The sequence below is a fragment of the Gymnodraco acuticeps genome, unplaced genomic scaffold (genome assembly GCF_902827175.1).
Source record: "Gymnodraco acuticeps unplaced genomic scaffold, fGymAcu1.1, whole genome shotgun sequence".
NCBI classification, from domain to species: domain Eukaryota; kingdom Metazoa; phylum Chordata; class Actinopteri; order Perciformes; family Bathydraconidae; genus Gymnodraco; species Gymnodraco acuticeps.
This window is the reverse complement of record NW_022990295.1, coordinates 8,802,721-8,824,701: the sequence shown is the minus strand read 5'-3', so window position 1 is coordinate 8,824,701 and position 21,981 is coordinate 8,802,721. Positions and strand designations below refer to the sequence as shown.

Sequence of the window (21,981 nt, the reverse complement as noted above, 5' to 3'; positions counted from 1 at the left end):
TGTTTTTTCAATTCTTCTGGCCAATCAGAATCAAGATTGTTGCCGGAAGTCCCCACGGAGAATAACTTTGCGGTAGAACTATTCTTTATACATCCATGGGTACAACTTCAGATAAAAATGAACACATAATGAAATATGACCCCCGGTTTGATGATTGACAGGTCACAGAACAATGGGGGCTATCTACCCTTACCCACAATTTAAAGTAATTCACACAGACTCTCTCCTCTTTGCTCTTCTCTCTGTGAGGAGCAGCAAGTTCAGCTGTCAGAACAAAGTGAAAAACAAACAATGGCATAACATATTATTAATATGTCGGGTAGTAATACATCTATATATTTTCTTCTCAGAGTGTACCAGAATGGGTAGTTTATATTTTAGTATTTCTAAAAATCTCCTGGGGGAGAGAATCCCCCCAGACCCCCTTCTGGGGTTGGGTTTTCAGCATGTGCCTTTTTATGTTATACAGTTCAGCTTTGATTCCATCATCTCATTAAAGCTTATTTAAAAGCATTATGTTGTTCTGTGAAGGGATATAAGGGATATATGCACTGTACTTCACTGTAATTAATATTGTATGCTGAAAAGCGTATATATTACAGCACGATTTTTTGTTGAATAGATTTGAGTGGTTACAAATTTCGAGTCACGATCTATTGACAAAGGAAAAAGTGGGTCCCGAGGCCTGACCAGTTGAGAACCACTGCTTTAATCCATAGCAGATTGCAGAGAAACAGGGAGAGAATGAGAAAGAGAACCTGGTTACCTGGGTAACAGAGGCTCTCTTTATCACCATTCCACTTAGTTTAAACCCTGCGGTGTGTGGCATTGATTAATAGTTGCCTATCTGTCCCTTTTGAAATTAACATTAATGAACATAATACATTAATATGTCTGTGATAACATCCAAGGACATCGATTCTTCAACATTTTTTATTGATTCTACCATGTGGAATTCAATGTGCTCACATCTATTGAAACAAACTTTTCAAAAGGGTTTTCGAAGGGCGGAATATTTAGTTCATAAAACATTTTCAATAAATGCTTTAGCTGCCTAGAGGCCTCTTAGCTAAGAATCCTCTGGCATAAAGGAAGTATATTTGTCTTACCTCTGGCAGCAGAAAAACTGAACAAATTGCTGTTTTTTTAAGTACAGACATATGAACCCTATGCACATTGACACACACAAATGTTCAAGAAGGATCTAACTAAAATATTGACAATCCCACCGATGATTCTAAACATGTTGTAACCATTTATAATTCCAGCATGTGTCTGACCTGAGGAGCTCCCTGTTTCTTCAAAGTCGATGTTGCCCAGATGCAGGACGCCAGCCACCACCCTGAACAGGTCCAGCTTCTCCGTGTCGTCCAGCCCGATCTTCTTCATGGCCCCACACATCCTGTTGAAGTCCCCCTGGTCGTCCAGAAGAGGGTCCTTCAGAGCACCCACCTTCAGATGCTACAAAACACACCAGTGAGTCAGTCAAAGTAAATATTTTAAATGAATGTGTTGAAAGAGCCTCCACCAGCAGCACACAGCAAACACTACCAACTAAGGCTGCTTTGCTACAGTAGCTTTGTATCCACATGTCTTGACTTGAAGTACTAAATGTATAAAGTATAGAATAGAGCTTATGTAGCAAGCAACTAGCAATATCTCAGCGATATAAAAGAAGAGGCACAAAAAACAGGCATGCAGAGTGAAATGTAACTCGAACAGAAGGCAAACGTAGAATAACAACTGACAAGAGCTGCACAAATATTACTGGTTATACTGTAAGATAAGAGAGAGACATTACAGTTGTTTTATTGTTCATTTTTCATGTTTCATTTGTGTGTTGGCTATTCTTAAACACAAAACATCAATTGTTAAAGTTCCCATGTCATGCTTTTCCGGTTATTACCCATCCCCTTGTGTGTTATGAAGGTTTGTATGCATGTAAACGGTCTGCAAAGTCACAAACTCTCAAAGTACACCCTGTAGCGAGTAAAACTCTAACACAGAAAATACCTGTCTATGCTGCCCCAGAACGCCTCGTTGGAGATTTCTCCTTTTCTTCCTGGGTACAGTAACGTGCCCATACCCAAATGGACCCATTGGTCCAAATGGGCCAATCCGCGGACTTCCTCACACACTCAATCTTTTCTCAGCTGCAGCTCCACCGATTTCTCCTCCCTGAGACGGCGGGACGCGGCAAGGCAGTGTGTGAGCACACACACAAACTCCCAGCCTGCGGGTGTGTGTGTGTGTGTGTTCGGGCTGGGTCTCGCTGTCTCGCAGATGGCCACTAGGCTCATGGGAGGGGGGGGCAGGAGCTCCAACAAGCCGTTTAGGACAGAGAGTGAATACACATACTACACAGAGATGCTGTATGAGGAATCAATGCGATTTTGGAAAATTGCACAATATAAATCTGTTTTAGTAGACCTCAACACTGGAATTATGATCAGTAGAAATGGCCATGACATGGGACCTTTAACTGTTTGGAAATATACAATAATTGTGCAGCCCTATATTGTATGACTGAAAATAAGCTGAGTAAGCATCTATTGTATTGTATCCAAGCCACATGCAGGCAATGGGGAAGCATGCACCCTCATTTCAATTTTGCTCTCCAAACAGCGGCTTGTAAAACCTGAGAGTCTCAGTGTTTACTTTAGGAAAAACAGAGGATAGAGAGCAGAGAGCACAAAGGCCTGATGAGGAAGGAAACATCACCTTATTGTCCTTTATAACAGACACGAGGGAGGACACAGATGTACAATGACAAGATTAGCAACATATTAATAACACACAATATTCTGACAACGACACAGCCTACAGTGCTTAAGTCACTCGTTGTTAATCACTGTGATTGTTATACATCTTAAACACATAGTAAACATGTTCAAAAATACCCTTTCCCATTTTATACAGAATTGAAATATCTAATAAAAGCACTTTAATTTATTGTAATTGCAGTCCAAAATAATGTCTCAAACAAATGTAAAATGTTTATGGCACATATTTAAAAAAATAATACAAAAATAACATGTTTAAAAAAATAGAGCTTTAAATGTTAAGGTTATAATGGAACCAAAGCAAAGCTAATGTAACACCAGCGGCCTCTGGAAAGAAATTGAAGAAATAGACGTTATGATTAACCGCTGAGGTACACAGAAAGTGTATTTACTAGGCTAAGTTCTCCCATGACTACATCCATCAATAGAGAAGGGAAAGCACTTCCTTTTGTTTACCACCTGATTATCCCGAAACTTTGATAAATGATGGCATAAAATAAGATATTATTCTATCTTGGAAAACAAGAGTGAAATGAACCTGTATAATTAGTCCCTGAGAGAGCAACATGTCACACTTCTTCTTCTTATTGTTTCATGATATTAATTACACATCTCCTGCAGGCTTTGCGGGCCCTGGTTCTTCTTCATGTCATACATAATTCATCAAACACGCAGACCTGAACTAATTCCTTGGCATGAAATATTCTTATTGACCAGTTCCTGCATATCATTTCACATTTGCAGCTGGTTTCCTTGAGTATGTGTCTGGGATTTGCTTTCAGTCTGTGTTTACTCATCACTATTGGGAAAATAATAATGTACATTGCTCTAAAAGATTGATTGAAGAGCAAAGAACAAAAAAGCGAAGCATTACAAATCATTCCTCGATTTTGCTTCTGGACATACAGTCGGGTAATTCAACACGAGTGTCCAAATAATCATGGGGAGGCGTGTGGTGCAGTGGGTTGTGAGTTGGTATTCGGATCAGGAGGTCACAGGTTCAAACCCCACTGCAGTCAGTATGTCGTTGTGTCCCTGGGCAAGACACTTCACCCCAAATTTCTCCTGTGGGGATTGTCCACAGTATTGAGTATGTAAGTCGCTTTGGATAAAAGCGTCTAACAAGTGACATGTAATGTATTTGGTTATGTGATTAAACCAGAACAAGAAGTGACATTACCTCAGGACTCTTGCGGTTCTGCATGATTTGTTTATCAGCGTCCTTACTGGCAAAGTATCTGGTGCATCCCCGGTTCAGGTACTGCAATGGAAACAAATCAGCTTAAAAACATTCAAACATAATTAAGCTTTGATAAATGAAATCCTGACACCGTATAAATGCATTTCACTCGGTGTTGCAAACCTAGTGGGGATATTTGTGTTGATTTTCATCGTCTAAAAACACTTGGTTGTCTCCTTCTAATATCGCTCCACAGCTGACTAGTAGTGAATCACATGAAGTAATTGCCTCTGTTGATGTGGGTGTCACCTCAGGGACCTGATGAAATGACACTATGATAAACATCTAAAGGAACAGCTTGTGCTGCTTGTTGTTCCATTAAATGTCGTTTTGTCGAGCATGTGGAAGGAAATAAATGCTAGGGTAAACACCTTTATGCTCTCTGACTTCACACCTGATGAGTTGATAATTGATAATTCACTTGGGAGGACCTCTTGACTTGAAAATGAGCTACTGTGACATCTAGTGGTCGTCCTCAGAACTGCCATGTCTACTCCTTAAAAAGTTAATTGTATTACATGTAAGCAGCTTTGTTTCTGAGAAACATTGACATGTCTGAGCCTACTGACCCTGAAGCTGTCTGGAGAGTCCAGGTGCAGTTTCTTCTTGATGTCCTCCGACGCTCCGGCACACAGCCTGTAGAAGATGTGGTAGTTCCTCTCGTCGTTACTCTGCATGCAAATCCTGGACTTCTCCAGCAAGTAATGGGAGACAAATCCACCCACGACCACATTCTGGAAACACGAGGGAAGGATTAAAGCTTTAAATCAGAATTCTAATTCAGAAACTAGACGCCGTAAGTCTTAGAGAAAGCTAGGACCAATCAGTCGTCATGTACAGTAGTACCTTCTCATTGAAGTGGATTTCCACAAACTTCCCAAAGCGACTGCTGTTATTATTTCGGACTGTCTTTGCATTTCCAAAGGCCTCGAGAAGGGGATTTGCTGAAATTTGAAACAAACTCAGTATCACACTGCCCCCATGCAGTACATACAATACAGTATTGATACTTAATAATAGTTGATAGATTGTTATTGTATTACCTTCAACAATTCTCTCGTCAATATCTTGACCAGTTCCATATGTTGTAGTGAGATATCTACAGGGTGGGGATGAAATTAGAACAATGTAGATGTCTATAAAATGACCAGTAGATAAACATGGTAAGACACTCTGAAATCCATCCACCGTTTACACCGTCTCTTACACAGTAGCTACATGTGACAACCTCTTTGATGGTTTTCCATCTGCTTTCAGCCTAATTGAAGTTTACAATCAAGTTAGAGTGGGGAAAATATCTTCGTTTGGAAAGAGAGGGGACATTTTGATTTGTAACTTCATACAGAATCTCCTAAACACACAAGCACAAGATGGAGGTAAAGCTGAGTGAATGTGAGAAGAAGATGATGATATTATGATAGATGATTCACATGTACCTGAGAACAAACTTGGTGTTTTCAGTCTTTCCGGCACCAGATTCCCCGGACACTATGATGGACTGACTCATCTTGAGAACCTTCATATCCCTGTAGGCTTTGTCGGCTAAAAGAAGAAACACCTTGCATCACTTCGGCTTGTTGTTGAATATGTTACCTAACAGTGATTAGAAGGTGTGGGCCCTCACCTATAGCGAAGACGTGAGGTGGCAGAGTTCCCAGTGACTTCCCTTTGTAGGACTTAATGGCGTCAGGGCCGTAAAGTTTGGGGATGTCGTAGTAGGGATTCACAGCTATCAAGATATTAGCCACATACGTCTGTAAGAGATACGCAGGTATGATTAGGAGAAGGTTAATGAACAGCCAACAGAATATAAATGATTCAATAATAACAGACAACAGAGGCACTGGAGACACACCTTGTTTCTCGCTTTTCCCATCCACCAGCTGTCCCTCATTTCCTAAGTGAGTGATCAGGATTGTTTGCCAGTCTGACTTTGTGACCCTTCTCTAGCTTCCCTTGCCTCTTTACCACCTGGTACTTTCCCCCCAGGGACCCAAGGACAGGGATCCTCTCTCCTGCTGAGCTCCAGCCTGTTACTGTATCTCCTTATGATGCAACTGGATAGCACTGAGGCCATTGCAGGAGCACATAAATAAAGTATTTCAACGTGTGCTAATGCAGACTAGCATAGAAAAAGAGGAATACGTACGTAGATGTGGTCTTTATTGTACCGCACGCTGACGTTGTTGAGAAGGGTTGCTTCATTCAAGTACATAAGGGTACCTAAAAACAAGGAATGAACAAAGATAATGAAAATGTCTTCTGTGAAAATAGATATTTAACAATAAAATGGAACTGTGTGTTGACTTACAGTTGTCCTCTACATGTTTGTTGACATCCTCCTCTGCTGGGAAGACTTGGCTCATCGGAGCAAGAAATGTCTGCAACACAATCAGTTTTCATTTGACATGTTGCCACTTTCAGGAGTGATAGACATGCTACATGTGGCACTGTCTCTCTTTATCTCTGCCAACTTTACGTACAAGATTATTCATTATCCTCCGACAAGCTTGTGACACAAAACAAATGTTTATTAGCACCGAAAAAGGGGGGAGACACGTTCGAGCTGAATACAAAAAAAAAGCTAAGCAAGACTGCATAAACATGAATCATTCATCACAGTTAAAGATCACACAAATGATGTTTGGTGCGACATGTTCCCAGGCAAAATGAGTTACTGATATTCTCACTCTATTGTTTAAGAGTCTGAGTTAATGGAAATAAAGTCAATGGAACAAGCCGGCTGTGAGGGAAACAAGGGGGAGACATGGCAGGACGATGAATAATTTGGTGGGAGGGCAACCGGATCTGAACACCTGTGTGTGTGTGTGTGTGTGTGTGTGTCTGTGTGTTCTAGCATTACTATACTTGTGGGGACCTAAATCTGTTTACACAGTCACGTGTGGGGACTCGCCTCCCTTATGGGGACAAATGGAGGTCCCCATGAGGGGAATCATTAATTTTAGGGTGAAGACTTGGTTAGGTTTAGGATTAGGGTTAGGGTAAGGGTAAGGTTAAGGTTAAGGGTTAGGGTTAGGCATGTGTTGGTTATGGTTAAGGTTAGGATAAGTCTCCAGGAAATGCATGTAAGTCAATGTAATGTCCCCTGAAGTGATGTATACATCGTGTGTGTGTGTGTGTGTGTGTGTCCTAGCATTACTATACTTGTGGGGGCCTACATCTGTTTACACAGTCACGTGTGGGGACTCGCCTCCCTTATGGGGACAAATGGAGGTCCCCATGAGGGGAATCATTAATTTTAGGGTGAAGACTTGGTTAGGTTTAGGATTAGGGTTAGGGTAAGGGTAAGGTTAAGGTTTAGGATTAGGGTTAGGCATGTGTTGGTTATGGTTAAGGTTAGGATAAGTCTCCAGGAAATGCATGTAAGTCAATGTAATGTCCCCTGAAGTGATGTGTGTGTGTGTGTGTGTGTGTGTGTGTGTGTGTGTGTGTGTCCTAGCATTACTATACTTGTGGGGACCTACATCTGTTTACACAGTCACGTGTGGGGACTCGCCTCCCTTATGGGGACAAATGGAGGTCCCCATGAGGGGAATCATTAATTTTATGGTGAAGACTTGGTTAGGATTAAGGTGCGTGATCTTGTAGGAACCAATTGAAAAACAACCACCCTCAACATTAGAACAGGTCTCGTGTGAACATACAACAAGCTAATTGGACAAAGTGCTTATTCCAGATAGTATACATCACTAAAACACACTCTTTTGCACCCTTTACATGTTTATTACACTCCCTATATCAATACTACAGCTTGTTTGTGCAGTGATGCATTGTTTACTACCGCAAACAGGCTGTAGGCATAAACAGAATCTGCTCCGTGTGCATGCTTCAGTAGTTTGGCTCAATCTTGACATACCCATCCAAAACAATAACCATGTGATAAATGACTAACCAATCAAATTGACAAAGAAGAAGAGGCACTAATGAGCTCCACATGCAGTAAAAAGAAAAGAAGAAGCTCAATGGGCCTTTCATTCCCTCACTGAACGGGACAGAGTTTATGCCTAGTGGTACACTGATCATGATGATTCAAAGCTCACATGAGTTTCATATGGCATTCACTCACTCACATTCTCTCCAGCTCAGTGGAGTACAACTTTATGTATTCATGCATTTGATCTTAACATTATGCAGTTATATGTCAGTTGAGAAAGAGACTTGCTCACTTCTTGATTCAGGGGGTCTCTTGTAACGAGTGACATCTTTATATTGAAATGAAGTACGCCATCAATTTAAAACCTTGACATACCTCCCAAATGTAAGGCTGTAATGCAGTGCAAACACGTCTTTTCTGCCTACATTTTGAGACACTTTTATCGAAGTTAGACATTTCTGTAGTGCAGGGAATTCATAATTATGACTTTTTACCAGAGAAGCATACAGCTCCTCTGAATAACACATCAAGAGAGATGTATCAAAGTAAGTAATAAACTGCTCTTCTAGTGGACATTGTGACACTTAATGTTAATAATGACTGCTGTATATGAAGCTTTTCCAGTCCCTAGTGCTGTGGTAGTGCTGGCATGCTGGCTCTCTGGCATACTCCAACAAGCTAAAAGGTCCGATGTGAGAAAGCTCTTTACATTTGCTCTGGTGAGTACACTTCAAAGGGAACAAATGCAGAGGCTGGAGCTCAGGTCTGTTGTAAACATGGCCGGCCTGCCTGCTGGGGACACGTGACGGCTCAGGTGCAACAGGTGGCCTCTACCTCCTAATGAGCAGGTCTCCCTCTAGGCAACACTATCAGCACACCTGCTGCTGCACTCTTCAATTATTCATGCCTCTGTACATGCGGTCTCTCGTGTTTCTCACATATTACACATTGTTTTGCTGACGCCTCTCTACCTGAGATCGCACTTCAGACATACTGCGATGATATTAAAGAAACAACCTAGTGTTCATTTTGTTTTAAGATGCATGTATGATTGGTTCACTCTCCTGGAAGTAAGGCAAACTACCTCTAATGTATGTGATCCACTCAATGAATAAGCAACTCTCTTACCAATGGACACGCGTGAAAGGAGAACAAGAATCGGCCCATCTCCCATTTTCCCAGTTGGCCTTGCTTTGCCTGTAGATGGAAAGCCCAGGATGTGCCTGTGTGTTTGTGTGTGAGGACCCACCTTGCCCCTCTGGTTCAGCGGTTCTATGCTGAGCGTGTCGGCTCCTATGTCGACGATCATCCCCAGCTGGAACCCGTCGGCGGGGTGGGGGGCCCACACTGGTTTCCCCTCGTCCTCCATGGCTTACCTCCAGTCCAGCACAACCTGACAGCAACTGGGAGAGGGCGAGAGATGGAGGGTGGAAGAGAAACCATATGAGTAAAAGAAAGCAAATGTGTCTCAAAAATAGAAATGCAAAGTACAGTTCACAGTTTTGCATTATTCCAAGGTGTCCATTAGCATGTGTAGCACAATATGGATATCAGCTTTTCTTTACAGCTGACCAACAAAAGTTGATGTCAGCAGTGCTGCAGTCATTTATCAAGTAAGAAAACATCATTACCCTGTGGGGGTCATTTCTTTGTGTCACTGTTTTGTTTCTTGTAATATGTTATTTAAAAACTATTGATATTGCAAATATGTTTTTTTGCCAACACTCGCCTTTTTCAGTCCGATAAATAGTTTTTCATGTGTAAAGTCAGCAGGAATGGAAGGACGTTGGAAGTTCAAAACAAAGATTGTATTAAACAGAAATTGCAATGTAATGCAGTACTCCGCATATTGCAAAAATGTTTAAAATGGCAACAACATTGTTGGGTGTTAAGAATATCATACCATGGGGCCTCTGGTGATTCCCCCCCCCCCCCCCACCTGATCCTGATTAGCATGTTTTCCTACATCTCTTCATAACCGTACCCCACAGTCCTTTTAGTACAGCAAAAGTAAGTAAATCATTTTTGCCCAATAATATGTGTGTCTGTATACATTAACTTAACATGACGATGAATAACACAGTAGTTAGGTCAGGTACAGTATGAAAGAAATAACCTTAAGTGAAATATCCAAAAAAACATGGATTGGAATGAATTGATATGATTGGGACCTGACCCTGTCTACTTCACTTTCCATTGACCTGTTATTCCTCCTACAGAAGGGATCTTGTAAGAGAGGATTTTCCACTGGCACTCGACTGAAGGGAGGACAACACTACCCCAGGTGACCTGACATCGAGGGCACAGCCAAACAATCCTGTTTGGATCATCTCACGTCTGTCGCTGTATGCACTGTGCAGTGTCTAAGATAAAGGTAATCCCCAGGCAGTGGTACCAAACTATGACATTTCATATATTTTTAATAGTACTTTTTTCATACTGAGTGTAAAGCAGCATATGCTAATTTGCCAGTTTTAAGGCCGAAAGTTGTGTAGGATTTTGAATAAGTAGTGTGGCAGTCATTTGGAAGTCAAATAATGACAAGAACAAGCTGACTCTTTTAAGCCATGTTACCATAGCAGCCAAACACACAGCTCTTTACACTCAGCTATTAACATGGTACAACTTTATTCTGTTATGTAGCAGGAGTCTGGCAGATGCAGGGTGCTACCAAGTTGATCATTTCTGTCCAAACCTTGTTCTGACTATATCGGAGTGTCTTTAATGTGATAGCTGTAGCTACTTGTCGTTACCAGTTCTGTACAGTTAATTCCACAACCACAGAGTCCTCCATTAGTTTTTGGGATTGTGCTCAAATGTCAGTGAGGATTGGTGCTGGCAGACCCATGCAACCTTTAACAAGACTCAATATTCAACATGTATCAACTCATACTGGAGATGTTAACCTGTAGTGACCTCTCAATCGCTTGTATGTCTTTCTTTAGGACCTAGGCGAGGCTGGACCTCAAACGTCTCGCATTATTCAACATTTTCTGTTCGATATTATTTGTGGGAATGTTTGTGATATTACCTCTACATATCAGTTGAGAAGAAACGGGGCAACTTTTTGAATATCTGATTCGTTTACTTTGCATCATAACGTCTTTTCAAGATTAGTTAACCATTGATTTCTTGCTGAACAAAAGAGAGTTCATTGCATGTTAGTGATTACCGTAATAGGGTCATAGCACTCTTTTTACTGCTTTATCATCAAGCACACGTCATGTCACGTCTATACACCTACAGTACATCTGTTTGTGCCACAGCAACTTCCAGTCACTCAATCCCTTTAAGGACTTTGTCACACAATGCTCCAATAAAGATGTTATAAAATACAGTTGTTGGAAAGATGTTGTCTCAGAGACACCACGGTCAATAACATTTCATTTGATATGTCAGGAGAGAAGAATAAAGGTATGCTACAAATGTTTAACAACAACTTGGTGATGCCTCTACCAAAAAACATAATATATATAATATTGAACCTCTTATTTGACTACTAAAGCAGGGCTGAAAGCTAATACTGATTCCACTGAAAGTGAATGTAAGACACACGCTGTTATCTAAATGCAATGTTTTATGGGTCATGTTTAATTATAGCAACAATTTGTGTTTATAATATATGTCTTGTGTAACAGTTGTGTAAGAAGATTATTTAACAAATCGAAAGGACTGACCCACTGTTAAACTTATTGATGCTAGAAGCTTTTTGGAACTGTGGTTGTAGAAAGCAGAGCCAATGTTAGTTTTGGTCACTTAATACACAGATCAGATTCTACACATTGACTAGAGATGGCTGCATAAAGTGAAAAGGCCCCGTCTCCAACTCTCACAAACGTAGACTTCGTATACAGTATATGGATGCCGTATACACATTTGCAGTGTTGATCATTTGGTTTTAAAAACCAGATTCAAACAAACGTGAGAGTATACAAAATGCACCAAAAGGGGGGAGGATATAACTTTCTATGTCTGTTATCTTCAACCTTCACGTGTGAGGACAAGGCTACGGGGAATCTCCAAGACCTTGTTTGTTAGACTACTGATAACCACAAAGCTTTCCCACAATTCCTTACATCAGTGGAAGTTTAATTACAGTATGTCCATACAGGAAATGTTCTTATTTCAAAATAACCTGACCACTAAAAGCCTAAATGACTTCCCAATCTTGGTATTAAAGTATATTCCAGATACTGTACAATAAAGACAACATTCATGCTTACAATATTTGTGATAAACCAACAGCCGTCGACGTTGGTCTGCTGCAAACTCAGTCACATAAACCACACATCTGTCTTTGTAATTCACAGCACTGCTCAATGTACCAAGAGCTTTGGGATTATCGTGCTACTTTCAAAGCAAACCTTCAAACAATCTGTTATATCACTTAGGGAGATAGTAATGTCTACTTTGTTGAGTCGCTCCAACAAAACAGAGCACTCATGAGTAACTTTGACTCTGCAGGGCTAAATCCTCTTAGTATCTGACCCTAATCCAGACAGCGAGGTGAGATCCAACCCTAACAAACAAAACTGTAATCAGCTGAGAGACAATGCAAATCAGAAGGTTGTGGCATGAGACCATAGGAGTACAGGGAGAAGGAAATATATGTGTATACACAAATGAATGAACACTGGTTCAGAGCAAAAGCAGCACACAAACACGCCTCTTGTTTCCTGCCTCTTGTTTCCTGTTCTCTACCAGGAAAAAAGAACATGGAAAATGCTTTTGATATTAACCAGGTCAACTGTGAAAAAAGACAGCTCACACTTTCAAAGATGCACATTTAGAAAACATTGACAACATAGAGTGTTGGTTTGAATTAGCTGAGGGGTGTCAAAATGGCTGAAATTGTAGAATAAAGCACACAGAAGAGATCACTTCAGGTAACTCCATCTTCTGTAGGCTTTCAAAAGACTAACGTTATTGAGTCCCTTATTAATAAACCATTGTGACTCCTACTGTAGGAGTTTGTGGCACTAACACTATGTAGGCCAGGCTTGTTTATAATTAAATTAACTTGAAGTTAGTTAGCATAGGCGAAAAAATAGAGTGTACCAACCACTCCATCAACGTACCTGTCAATATAATACAAAGTAGGCTGCCTCAGGCTGTATTTGACACTGACTATTCGCTGAAAAAAGTGTAAAAATTAGAAGAACACTTACGTTCAGGGGCTCAAATGTACGATAAGGGCGACAGGAGTTTACAGTCCCTCATACGGGTGTGTAGTTGTAGCAGTATCCCAGCTTCGTCCGTCTCTCTCCGCGGGGCAGACAGGAGCTGCGGGCTGTGTCGGGATGACTGGCTGAGCTCCGTGCTCCGGTGAGCGCTGGTGACGTCACTCAGTCTGTACACCGCTGAAGGTGCGTTTAAGTGCTGCTCGGAAGATTCAGTGTCGGGTGTTCATTGTACTGCTTGTGTTTAAAGTCAGACTAAATGAACCCAGTCGTGCAACAGAGGAAAAGATAACGATAAGTATTGGAAAGTGTACTTGGGCAAATTATAATTTGATATCACCAATATCATTACAACCACGCACATTAAAGACACATAAAGTATTGTAACATGGTAAACCACTTTACAAATACGCATGTGAATCAGTTGTTACATTCAATTTTCAAAATCAAATCAAATGAACTCAAAATTAAATATATAATAACATATAAACAAAGTCTCTGGGAACTGTGTAGGCAATGTTTGGCCATACATGCATAATATAGTTAACAGTATGTCAATGTGAGGACTTTAAAAAAAATCATTATACTATTTAATTGGATAATCCCAGGATTGTTCATAACACTGCAGTTAGAGGAGGATTTGACCACACAACCATTTCACTGGCTGCGATGAAAAGACAGCAAGTGTTGCCTTGAGAGTCATGAATATTTGAGAGGCAGGTAATCCAAAACTTTTGGGGGGATTTTTTAAGGAGACATCCAATCCCCCTTTGAAAGCCACCACTGGGTTTGTAAATCTAATTAGGATACCTGATACTCTTGCTTTAGACCATATCTTATTACTGACATTAGATGACAGCATGTAAACATTAACATGACTTTTTTTTGTTCGCAAGTTAAAAGTTCAAGTTAGTATTTGCATGACATCCTAAATAATAAACGAGATAGACTATCTCCTCTAACCATATCATGCTGTGACAATTCATTTGGGGAGGGGGGGACACTCCTCCAAACAGCAACTAATGTACAATTATGACAAACATTTCATTATGGTCAAAACAACTGAAAGCATGCAAACACAGGGAGTTAAAGTTGAATAAATATTTTGTTATTTTATTCACTGTAATTTTGATTTGATGCAACAAAAAAAAGTGAATCATTGTTCATTTAAGATCTATGCCAGTTGAATTCCACTACAGTACATGCATGGACAATGGCTCCCTCAGGTGGCAGCTAAGGGGACAGGCAGATCTGTATCTGAAGCCGAATCCCAAACCAATTAACTTGCTTGCAGCAGAGAGTAAAGAGAACAGAGAGGATGCACTAGAGAGTTGTTGTCATCACAGGGAACCAGCCTCTGGGGAAATTATACAATCCAAGTACCTTATTAATATGAAATCCCAAATGCTTAATTTGTGTTGACTCTTAGATACAGAATTACACAGAACGTGCAGTCCAGCCTTCAAAATAATGTACATAATGGATTCAACTCCTGTGGGATATTAAAGAAACTTGTTGATTTGGAATTTAAAATAAATTCCCCGGCATGTCAGACATCGCAGGCAGAGATATCTGATAGAGTTGGAAGTTGAGTGAGTGCACTTATCGGGCCCCTCCACCGTCAATCACTGGGCTGCTTTCCCAGCCAATTATCTGTGAGGCCCCAGCTGCTTTGGACTTTATCTGTGAACTGTTTACGAATGTCCTATCACACACATTCTGTGCTGTCTGTAGAGGAACATGACATGTTTCTGTAGGACCACCAGTGTTCAAAGCTCCTTCAAGTCTTTGCTAGCTGGCTGTACAGCTTCTCCACTCCTAACTTCTGGAAACACCTCTGCAGGTAGGCCAGCCAGATTGTAAAACGCATGATAATTGTTTTTCTCCTCAGGGGTAGCCAAGTTTATGAAAACTGAATATATATTTGGTTTAAGCAACTGTGATTTTAGATGTTGTTTCTTTCTATAGCCATTTATATCATGAATTCATTTATAAGTTGTGTATGGATTCGTTTAAAACACTTACTTTCGTATTTTAGGCCCGTGTGGTGTTTTTATGTTTCTTTTTTACGACTATTTCATTTTTTCAGGATGGAAGAAGCATGCTTTTTTTAGTGCTCTTTTTTGTTTATTTTTGTCATATATTAACATTATTCAAATGTGTGTATGTTCTCTCAGGAAGCCTGCAAACGGGATGCTATGAATAATGACTTCATGGATTTATGGAATTAACTTATAACATTACTGTTTAACTGCTCAAACTATTTTTTTTCTTCTGAATCCCCAGTTTTAGTTTTCGTCCTAATTACGGAATTGGTTTCAAAATATCTAAAGTCAATTTAAAGCTAATTTTTTATTTTTTTATTTATCTCTTTTGTTTCTACAGCATAACTCACCAACCAGCCCATGTAAGGATGATAGGAGAGAAGTTGTTATTGCCCATATTACTAATGTCTGTGCTGAGGTTACTGACACTACAGACATCGTATGGACAGCAGTTTGCAGAGGAGTCCTGCACTGTTCAAATCCTTGTCCCTGGACTCAAAGGCATTCCTTTTGACACTCTCACACACACGCCATATATTGAAAATCTGAAATCACAATATGTTCATACTTGGCTTAATATTATTTGTTCGGCAATAGGAGAACCAGGCGAGAAAGGACTAAAAGGAGCACCAGGGAGACCAGGAAGACTCGGTCCAGCTGGAGAGATTGGTATATTGTTGCTTCTGAATACAGGGGAAACCTAAATACACCCAAACTAACACAGTTCTTTTTTTTTCATCACTTCTGCTATTTAAAACAAAAAAGTGCTAGGGTAAAGATCACATTGCTTGGGCTGATAATGTGCTGTTACATCACTACCAGGACATCCAGAGATGGCCGAGTGTTTACATTTGGTTGAGAGGTTCGAGAAATGATCCACTGCTGTGGACGAGTGTTTACTGAAGACCTTAATGAGGATTAGAGGGTGCTCACATACTTTTTAAAGAGACTACACAGACTCAGCATTTGAACTTTTAGCAGAAGTAGAGGGATTCAAGTTTTATTATTCTTTCATATTGTTGGTATTTTTTAAGATGCATTCAAAGAAAGTCATAATGCTTTTTAAATAGATTGTATAGTAACTACATATTCCTGTCTCATTTACTCTTTCAGGTCATAATGGGATTAAAGGTCAGAAAGGCATAATGGGACGTTATGGAAAAGTGGGCCCAAGTGGTTGGAAAGGTAATCAGAAAATGTAGAAATGTACTTCACAACAAATTATTTTACGGATTTAATTAAGTTTTAATGGACAATTCCATTATATATCTCAGGGGTAAAGGGTGACATGGGGGATGCAGGTCCACAAGGCCCTAATGGAGATCCAGGTGAGATTTAATACTGTGTTATTCAGTTTGTGAAGCAGATTATTGCTGGATTAGACAGACACATTTGGTGAAATCTGAGAACTAATTAAAACAACCATGTGGTAACCCCCCACATGTTTGCCTTATCAGGTGTTCCATGTGAGTGCACACCAATGAGAAAGATGATTGGAGAGATGGACATTCTTGTGGCACAGCTCTCCTCTGAACTGAAATTCATAAAAAATGGTAGGATTCTTTTAAGCATTCTTTTTTTGTTTAAATACACAGTTCTTGTAACCACGCGTTTGCATTACTTAATCATAATATAACTCAAATGCTGGGCATGTCAATGTGAAGTGTATAGAAATACAAGTGCTCATTTTTCAGCACTGCCCTCCCCTGCAGCTGTTGCTGGCATAAAAGAGACGGACAGTAAGGTCTATCTGTTGGTGAAGGAGGAGAAACGCTACTCCGACGCTGAGGTCTACTGCCAGGCGAGGGGAGGGCACCTGGCCATGCCCAAAGACGAGGGAGCCAACGCGGCCATCGCAGGGTACATAACGGATGCCGGCCTCAACAGAGTCTACATTGGCATTCATGACACGCACCAGGAGGGTGTCTTCACCTACGTGGATCTCTCTGCCATGACCACTTTCAGCAAATGGAGGAAGGGAGAGCCCAACAACGCGTATGATGATGAAGACTGTGTTGAGATGGTAGCCTCTGGGGAGTGGACAGATGTGGCCTGCAACCCTACCATGTATTTTGTTTGTGAATTTGACAAGGACAGTGTCTGAGTTCAGTCTATGTAAAGAGAATGCTGAAAGAATGGAGGCATATAATGGAACAGAAGTTAGGAAGAGAAGTGTAAATAGGACGGCAAAATGACATGCAAGTTGTGCAATCTAGTATATTTTCCACTTTTCCTTATACGCCTATAAGCTATTTATTTTCTTAAACCACAAAACATCAAGAGTTATTGTTCTTCTGTGAGATTTGTTCTTATTCTTAATACACCCTTAATCTCATACTCTGTGAATTATCAGTGTTTCAAACAGCAAGCCAGGCAATGTATTGAGTTTTTATCTAATGCAAACTATCCACCCAGCAATATTCGCAACAGGGCCATCAACAAACAAGACGAATAAGCAAATACAGAAGGCCGTAGTGTGCATTACAAATTCAAATTAAAGATTTTGTTTCCAGTTGCATGCTTTTAATCATAAAAATGGAATACAATATGCGTTCTTTATTCATATCATAATTTATGTGGCTGTTGCTATACAATAAAGATTCACTGATAACTTAAGATGAAAGAGTGTGTGCATTATTTTCCGCCCCTGAGCTGACAACATTAATCCAGTGAGCTGAGCTAAATCCAGCAGTGTGAGACAGTCTCCACCCAGTGGATGAAGATTGTACTGCATTGTAACCATTTCTAAAACGAGGATGAACTGTCAAATTGGTAAAATGATCATATAGCTCAGTTCTATTCAACTGTCCCAGTAATCCATAACAGTGTGCCAGTATGCAGGAGTAGGATCTTGGAACTGAAGTAGAATACAATTCAGCCATTTGTAATTGTATTAATAACATGTGGTTTTACTACTGTAGAATACATTTTGTAAAATACTTTTACTACTGTCTGTTATTTGTTGTGGGTTATTTATTTTTGGGAGATTTCTCTAGATTATTATTTATTTTGGAAAAATGTTGGACTCCATCTTAAGTGATTAATTATATCTGATGATCTCGACTAAACAGATGATACTGACTTAAATTAATACTGTCAGTTTGGCATGTATATTATTTAAGAATAATGTATTCTATAAACACGAGAGAGTTTAAAATAATGGTAAATTAATTACACTTGGTAACATTGTGACAGCACAGTGTTTGGTGCATAAAGAAAACAGTGTGTGATTAATAGAAGTTGTCTTATAGCCCCGGCTGCTATTGTTTTTAAGGATGGGCATCCCAGCTGAGATGATATCCTATCGAGTCCCTCTAAGAAGAAGAATTTAAATATGCATAATGTAGTTCTCCTAATAAAGCACAGCACCAAGTCCCTTAAGAAATGCATAATTAATGCTTGGATGAATTATGCATTTAATTGACCAGGAGTTGTCTGGCTTAAACCAATTAGGTGCCATTGTTGGTGCAATCTCTGGTTACCATTGTGGTAAACAATTTGGACAGCTCTGTCTAACAGTGGACAGGCAGATAATCTGTTGTAAAAAAAATGCCTGCAAATGGCAGATACTGTATGAATAAAGAGAATGAAAACAAGAGAAAAACACACCCTGTATCTGAAGTTATATCCAGCTCTAAAGCCACCAATCGAAATATATTTGCATACTATAATGTTGATCGTTACTTTTGGCCTCATAACACATGAATTACCTTTAAACATGTATTTGAGTAAATAGTAAATTGTACAGGTAAATTAAATCAAGGACAAATCGACTGAAAAACAGTTTCTACCCCAGAGCCATACGAGAACTGAACACCGTCAAACGCTGAACTAGCACACACACAGTTACAACTTGCAACTGCACTACTTTTTAATAGTTTTATTAATTTATTAACTGATCGACATCAGAGATGCAAAATATCATCCCTGTGTTTTTTATATTGTAAACTGTATTTAAACTATGTGCGGGCATGTATGCATGTTGGTATGGATGTGTGAGCATATGTTTATGTGTGTATATGTTTAGATATATATTTATTCGTTTTATGTGGAAATACACTGCGAGGGTTGCTTTTTTAAATTCCGTTGTACCTGGTGCGATGACAATAAAGGAATTATATTCTTCTATTCTATAGTACAACTGTACAATTTGGTAAGGAGTGATAAAGGGGTGAAAGGTATACCAAATTCATATATTGTTGCTCAATATGCCTGTGTATTATTGGTCTTGTTAACATCCCTATCCACACAGTGGACGTCATCCTGAACATATACTGTAGGCTCAGCACAAATTTGATGAAAAATAAACAAATAATGAAGTTTAAATTCTGATAAAATAATTGTAAAGACTTGTTCGACTAAACCCAACAATATTGGACTTCAACACAATGTCCCTGAACTATGCCAGATGAAGTGAACATTATTTAATATAACTTTAAGAGTTATAGTGTTATGTTGCAATGCAATATTCACTCCATAATGAAGCACATAATGCAAAAGCTAGACTGTAATATGCATATCATCAAAGAGGACTGATACTGAATGTGGTTTATTTGATGTAAATCAATTTCATGTAATCCAGAGTTTACAGAATGATGGACTGTGTCAAATTATATATAAGTATCTTAAATAGGCTACTATTTAGTACAAAAAAACAGAACTGAAATGAATAAGCATCTGAAAAAAGAATGCCTTTACCCCTGCTGGTTGCCTTAGAAACAGTTTTAGAATCAAACAATACATTAACGTTACATGCTAAAGGATGAAACTAGCAACCCAGGCGGTGGATTGGTTTCTTGATGCTACACCTCTCGTGTAGAAGAATTGGTTTCAGATGCTATCTCCAGTTACTCAGGAGCCTCAACACGCCTGCCAGTGACACATTTACTTCTGACACCCAGCGTCGTTATTGTTTGTTTGTTTGTTTACACAACTTCAACTATGCCGGATACAGCAGTTAGAAGTGATTTGCCACCGACCAAAACAATAATTGTCTACAAAAACGGAGACGCTTTCTTTCCCGGAAGAAAATTAGTAGTGAATCCGCGGCAGTTGTCAACTTTTGACAGCTTTCTGACATTTTTGACCAGAGGGCTTGAGGCTTCTTTCGCCGTCAGAAATCTTTACACTCCCAGAGAGGGCCACAAGGTTCAGCATTTGGACAACTTGATGCATGGCAGTGTGTATGTTGCAGCCGGGCAAGAGCATTTCAAAAAGCTGGAGTAGGTACCGTGCTGTAAAGTGTGTGTGGGGTTCAGCGGGGATGTCAGGTCACTGTGACCGAGGGCGAGCTCCATTCTCGGCCCCAAAATGGAGCGTTATTTTCGGCCTATAAACTAGCTAAAGTAGTGTTCTGAGTGGGTGTTTGTTTGTTAGGGGAGCGTTTGTCTGTTAACAGTTCAAACCATGTCTGTATTTCAATATCATTTTAATAGCTTAAAAAAACATTTACCGATAGCCTATGCATCTAAAATAAAGTGTGGATTTGCAGTAGGCTATAAGCTTTATAACTAGTAATACTTGACTTTTGATGTCTTCCAGGCTATCTTTGAACACCATCTGTGTATGTTTTACATGTGGCACCTGAAGCCTGGGTCTGAGTAATTAACCCTTTTTTTGACTGCCTTTCAGCTATTCTGCAATTACAACCAAGAAGCCACAGAATAAGAAAGAAGAACAGGTAAGACTACTTAGAATGTTTGGTCATTTGTACTTAAACTGCATAGATCATTAAACTGTTCTATATTATGTGTGACCATAGTATGATATGGAGCTTTCTTTAGTGGAAGGGTTGAAGGTGTCTGAAGCCTAAACCATGACCCATTGCAGTAGTCTGGATGCAAATGGTCACCAAGCACTGATAACAAAATACAAATTCCTGTAATCACACGTAATATCAGAGTTTGAGTTAAACGCTAAAAAAATGCCTCATTCCTTACTCACCATTGGGGCATATTCTGACCCCTAGTTTTGACATTTTCAGATCCGACCTGTTGTTCACAGCAGATTGGTAGTTTCTGCTCGCTGTAAGAAAGCTACTGATGAGTCTTGCACCATAAAGTGAGTATTGATTTTTAAGCTTAATGCATATGAAGTTACCCTAGGAATCAGAATGTTTGTTGCTGTGTATGTAGTTATGCAAATCAATCATGTATTTTCATTTTGAGCAAGCAACTATTTTATTTGTGCCATCTTCGTTGTGCTTCGTAGTGTCTTCACCAACGGAGAGGTCTTGGTTGCTTCAGTTCGAATACGGATCCCAAAGTTTACTCTTAGAAGCTGGGAACATGTTTTAGCCATGGTGACAGAGAAAGTGGGACTTCGCACTGGTGCTGTTCAAAGGTGATGTCTGAAATCATTACATTAATATTTATAGTTGTATGTGCCAGTGAGGGAAAGCAGAGATACATCTTCCAGTTGTTTCTATATTAAATAATAGCACCCAACTGTAAAACATATTTTGATTTTTTTGTATTGTTTCTTTCAAATACATGAATCACAACACATCTATTCTTATCCACACAAATGATGTCCTTTGTCACGTTTCACACTGGAATCAACCAACATTTCTTATCAGAAATGGTGCACTTCAATTTAAAGTCGCTAACAGTTAAAACTCTGTAGAATATCAGCTGCTGTAATATAGATTTGGGAAATCAATTGTGATTTGGACCATATCTGCTTGTCATGTGCTCACAGTAGTTACTCTAAAATCTGCTTTTAGGCTAAACCTGGTTTGATTAATGGAAACATTAAGTTTAACTACTTAAACACTATTTGAGATAACAACGTTTCTTTAATATCTAAACACTGACATTTATATAAATATATCAAAATA

General features: G+C 39.6%; 3 protein-coding genes across 9 annotated transcripts in view; 2 read left to right on the top strand and 1 right to left on the bottom strand.

Annotated features, from left to right (window-relative positions):
* The window catches only part of myo6b (myosin VIb), a 52,295-nt gene extending 39,063 nt beyond the window's left edge, over positions 1-13,232 (bottom strand). For 3 of the 6 annotated variants that reach the window (XR_004569562.1, XM_034222334.1, XM_034222337.1), the window contains exons 1-12: positions 13,087-13,232; positions 9,168-9,321; positions 6,335-6,404; positions 6,173-6,246; positions 5,648-5,777; positions 5,460-5,565; positions 5,067-5,122; positions 4,870-4,967; positions 4,593-4,757; positions 3,964-4,044; positions 2,722-2,730; positions 1,281-1,461 (exon numbers count right to left, since the gene is read on the bottom strand). Coding sequence is in view for 5 of the 6 variants with exons in the window: in XM_034222334.1 (XP_034078225.1) it covers positions 1,281-1,461; positions 2,722-2,730; positions 3,964-4,044; positions 4,593-4,757; positions 4,870-4,967; positions 5,067-5,122; positions 5,460-5,565; positions 5,648-5,777; positions 6,173-6,246; positions 6,335-6,404; positions 9,168-9,287 (1,090 nt within the window). In the remaining variant the exon portion in view is untranslated. Of the gene's footprint in view, positions 1-1,280; positions 1,462-2,721; positions 2,731-2,759; positions 3,849-3,963; positions 4,045-4,592; positions 4,758-4,869; positions 4,968-5,066; positions 5,123-5,459; positions 5,566-5,647; positions 5,778-6,172; positions 6,247-6,334; positions 6,405-9,167; positions 9,322-13,086 lie in introns of those variants that run through there. The other 3 variants (XM_034222335.1, XM_034222338.1, XM_034222339.1) reach the window with 2 other exon arrangements.
* A 1,589-nt stretch (positions 13,233-14,821) lies between these two features.
* Positions 14,822-17,759, top strand: colec11 (collectin sub-family member 11). 2 transcript variants are annotated; one of them, XM_034222372.1, is made up of 7 exons: positions 14,822-14,941; positions 15,484-15,644; positions 15,741-15,812; positions 16,257-16,328; positions 16,418-16,471; positions 16,601-16,696; positions 16,838-17,759. In XM_034222372.1, the coding sequence occupies exons 2-7, from the start codon at positions 15,512-15,514 to the stop codon at positions 17,245-17,247; spliced, it is 837 nt and encodes a 278-aa protein (XP_034078263.1). In that variant the 5' UTR covers positions 14,822-14,941; positions 15,484-15,511; the 3' UTR covers positions 17,248-17,759. The 2 variants fall into 2 exon arrangements, with proteins under 2 accessions (XP_034078263.1, XP_034078264.1); XM_034222373.1 differs by having other exon boundaries at positions 16,856-17,247.
* Positions 17,760-20,084: 2,325 nt separating this feature from the next.
* LOC117549873 (doublecortin domain-containing protein 2) overlaps positions 20,085-21,981 on the top strand; it is a 37,697-nt gene continuing 35,800 nt past the window's right edge. Inside the window, 4 exon segments of the mRNA XM_034221975.1 lie at positions 20,085-20,365; positions 20,775-20,823; positions 21,127-21,203; positions 21,354-21,485. Of these exon segments, the coding sequence (XP_034077866.1) occupies positions 20,085-20,365; positions 20,775-20,823; positions 21,127-21,203; positions 21,354-21,485 (539 nt within the window).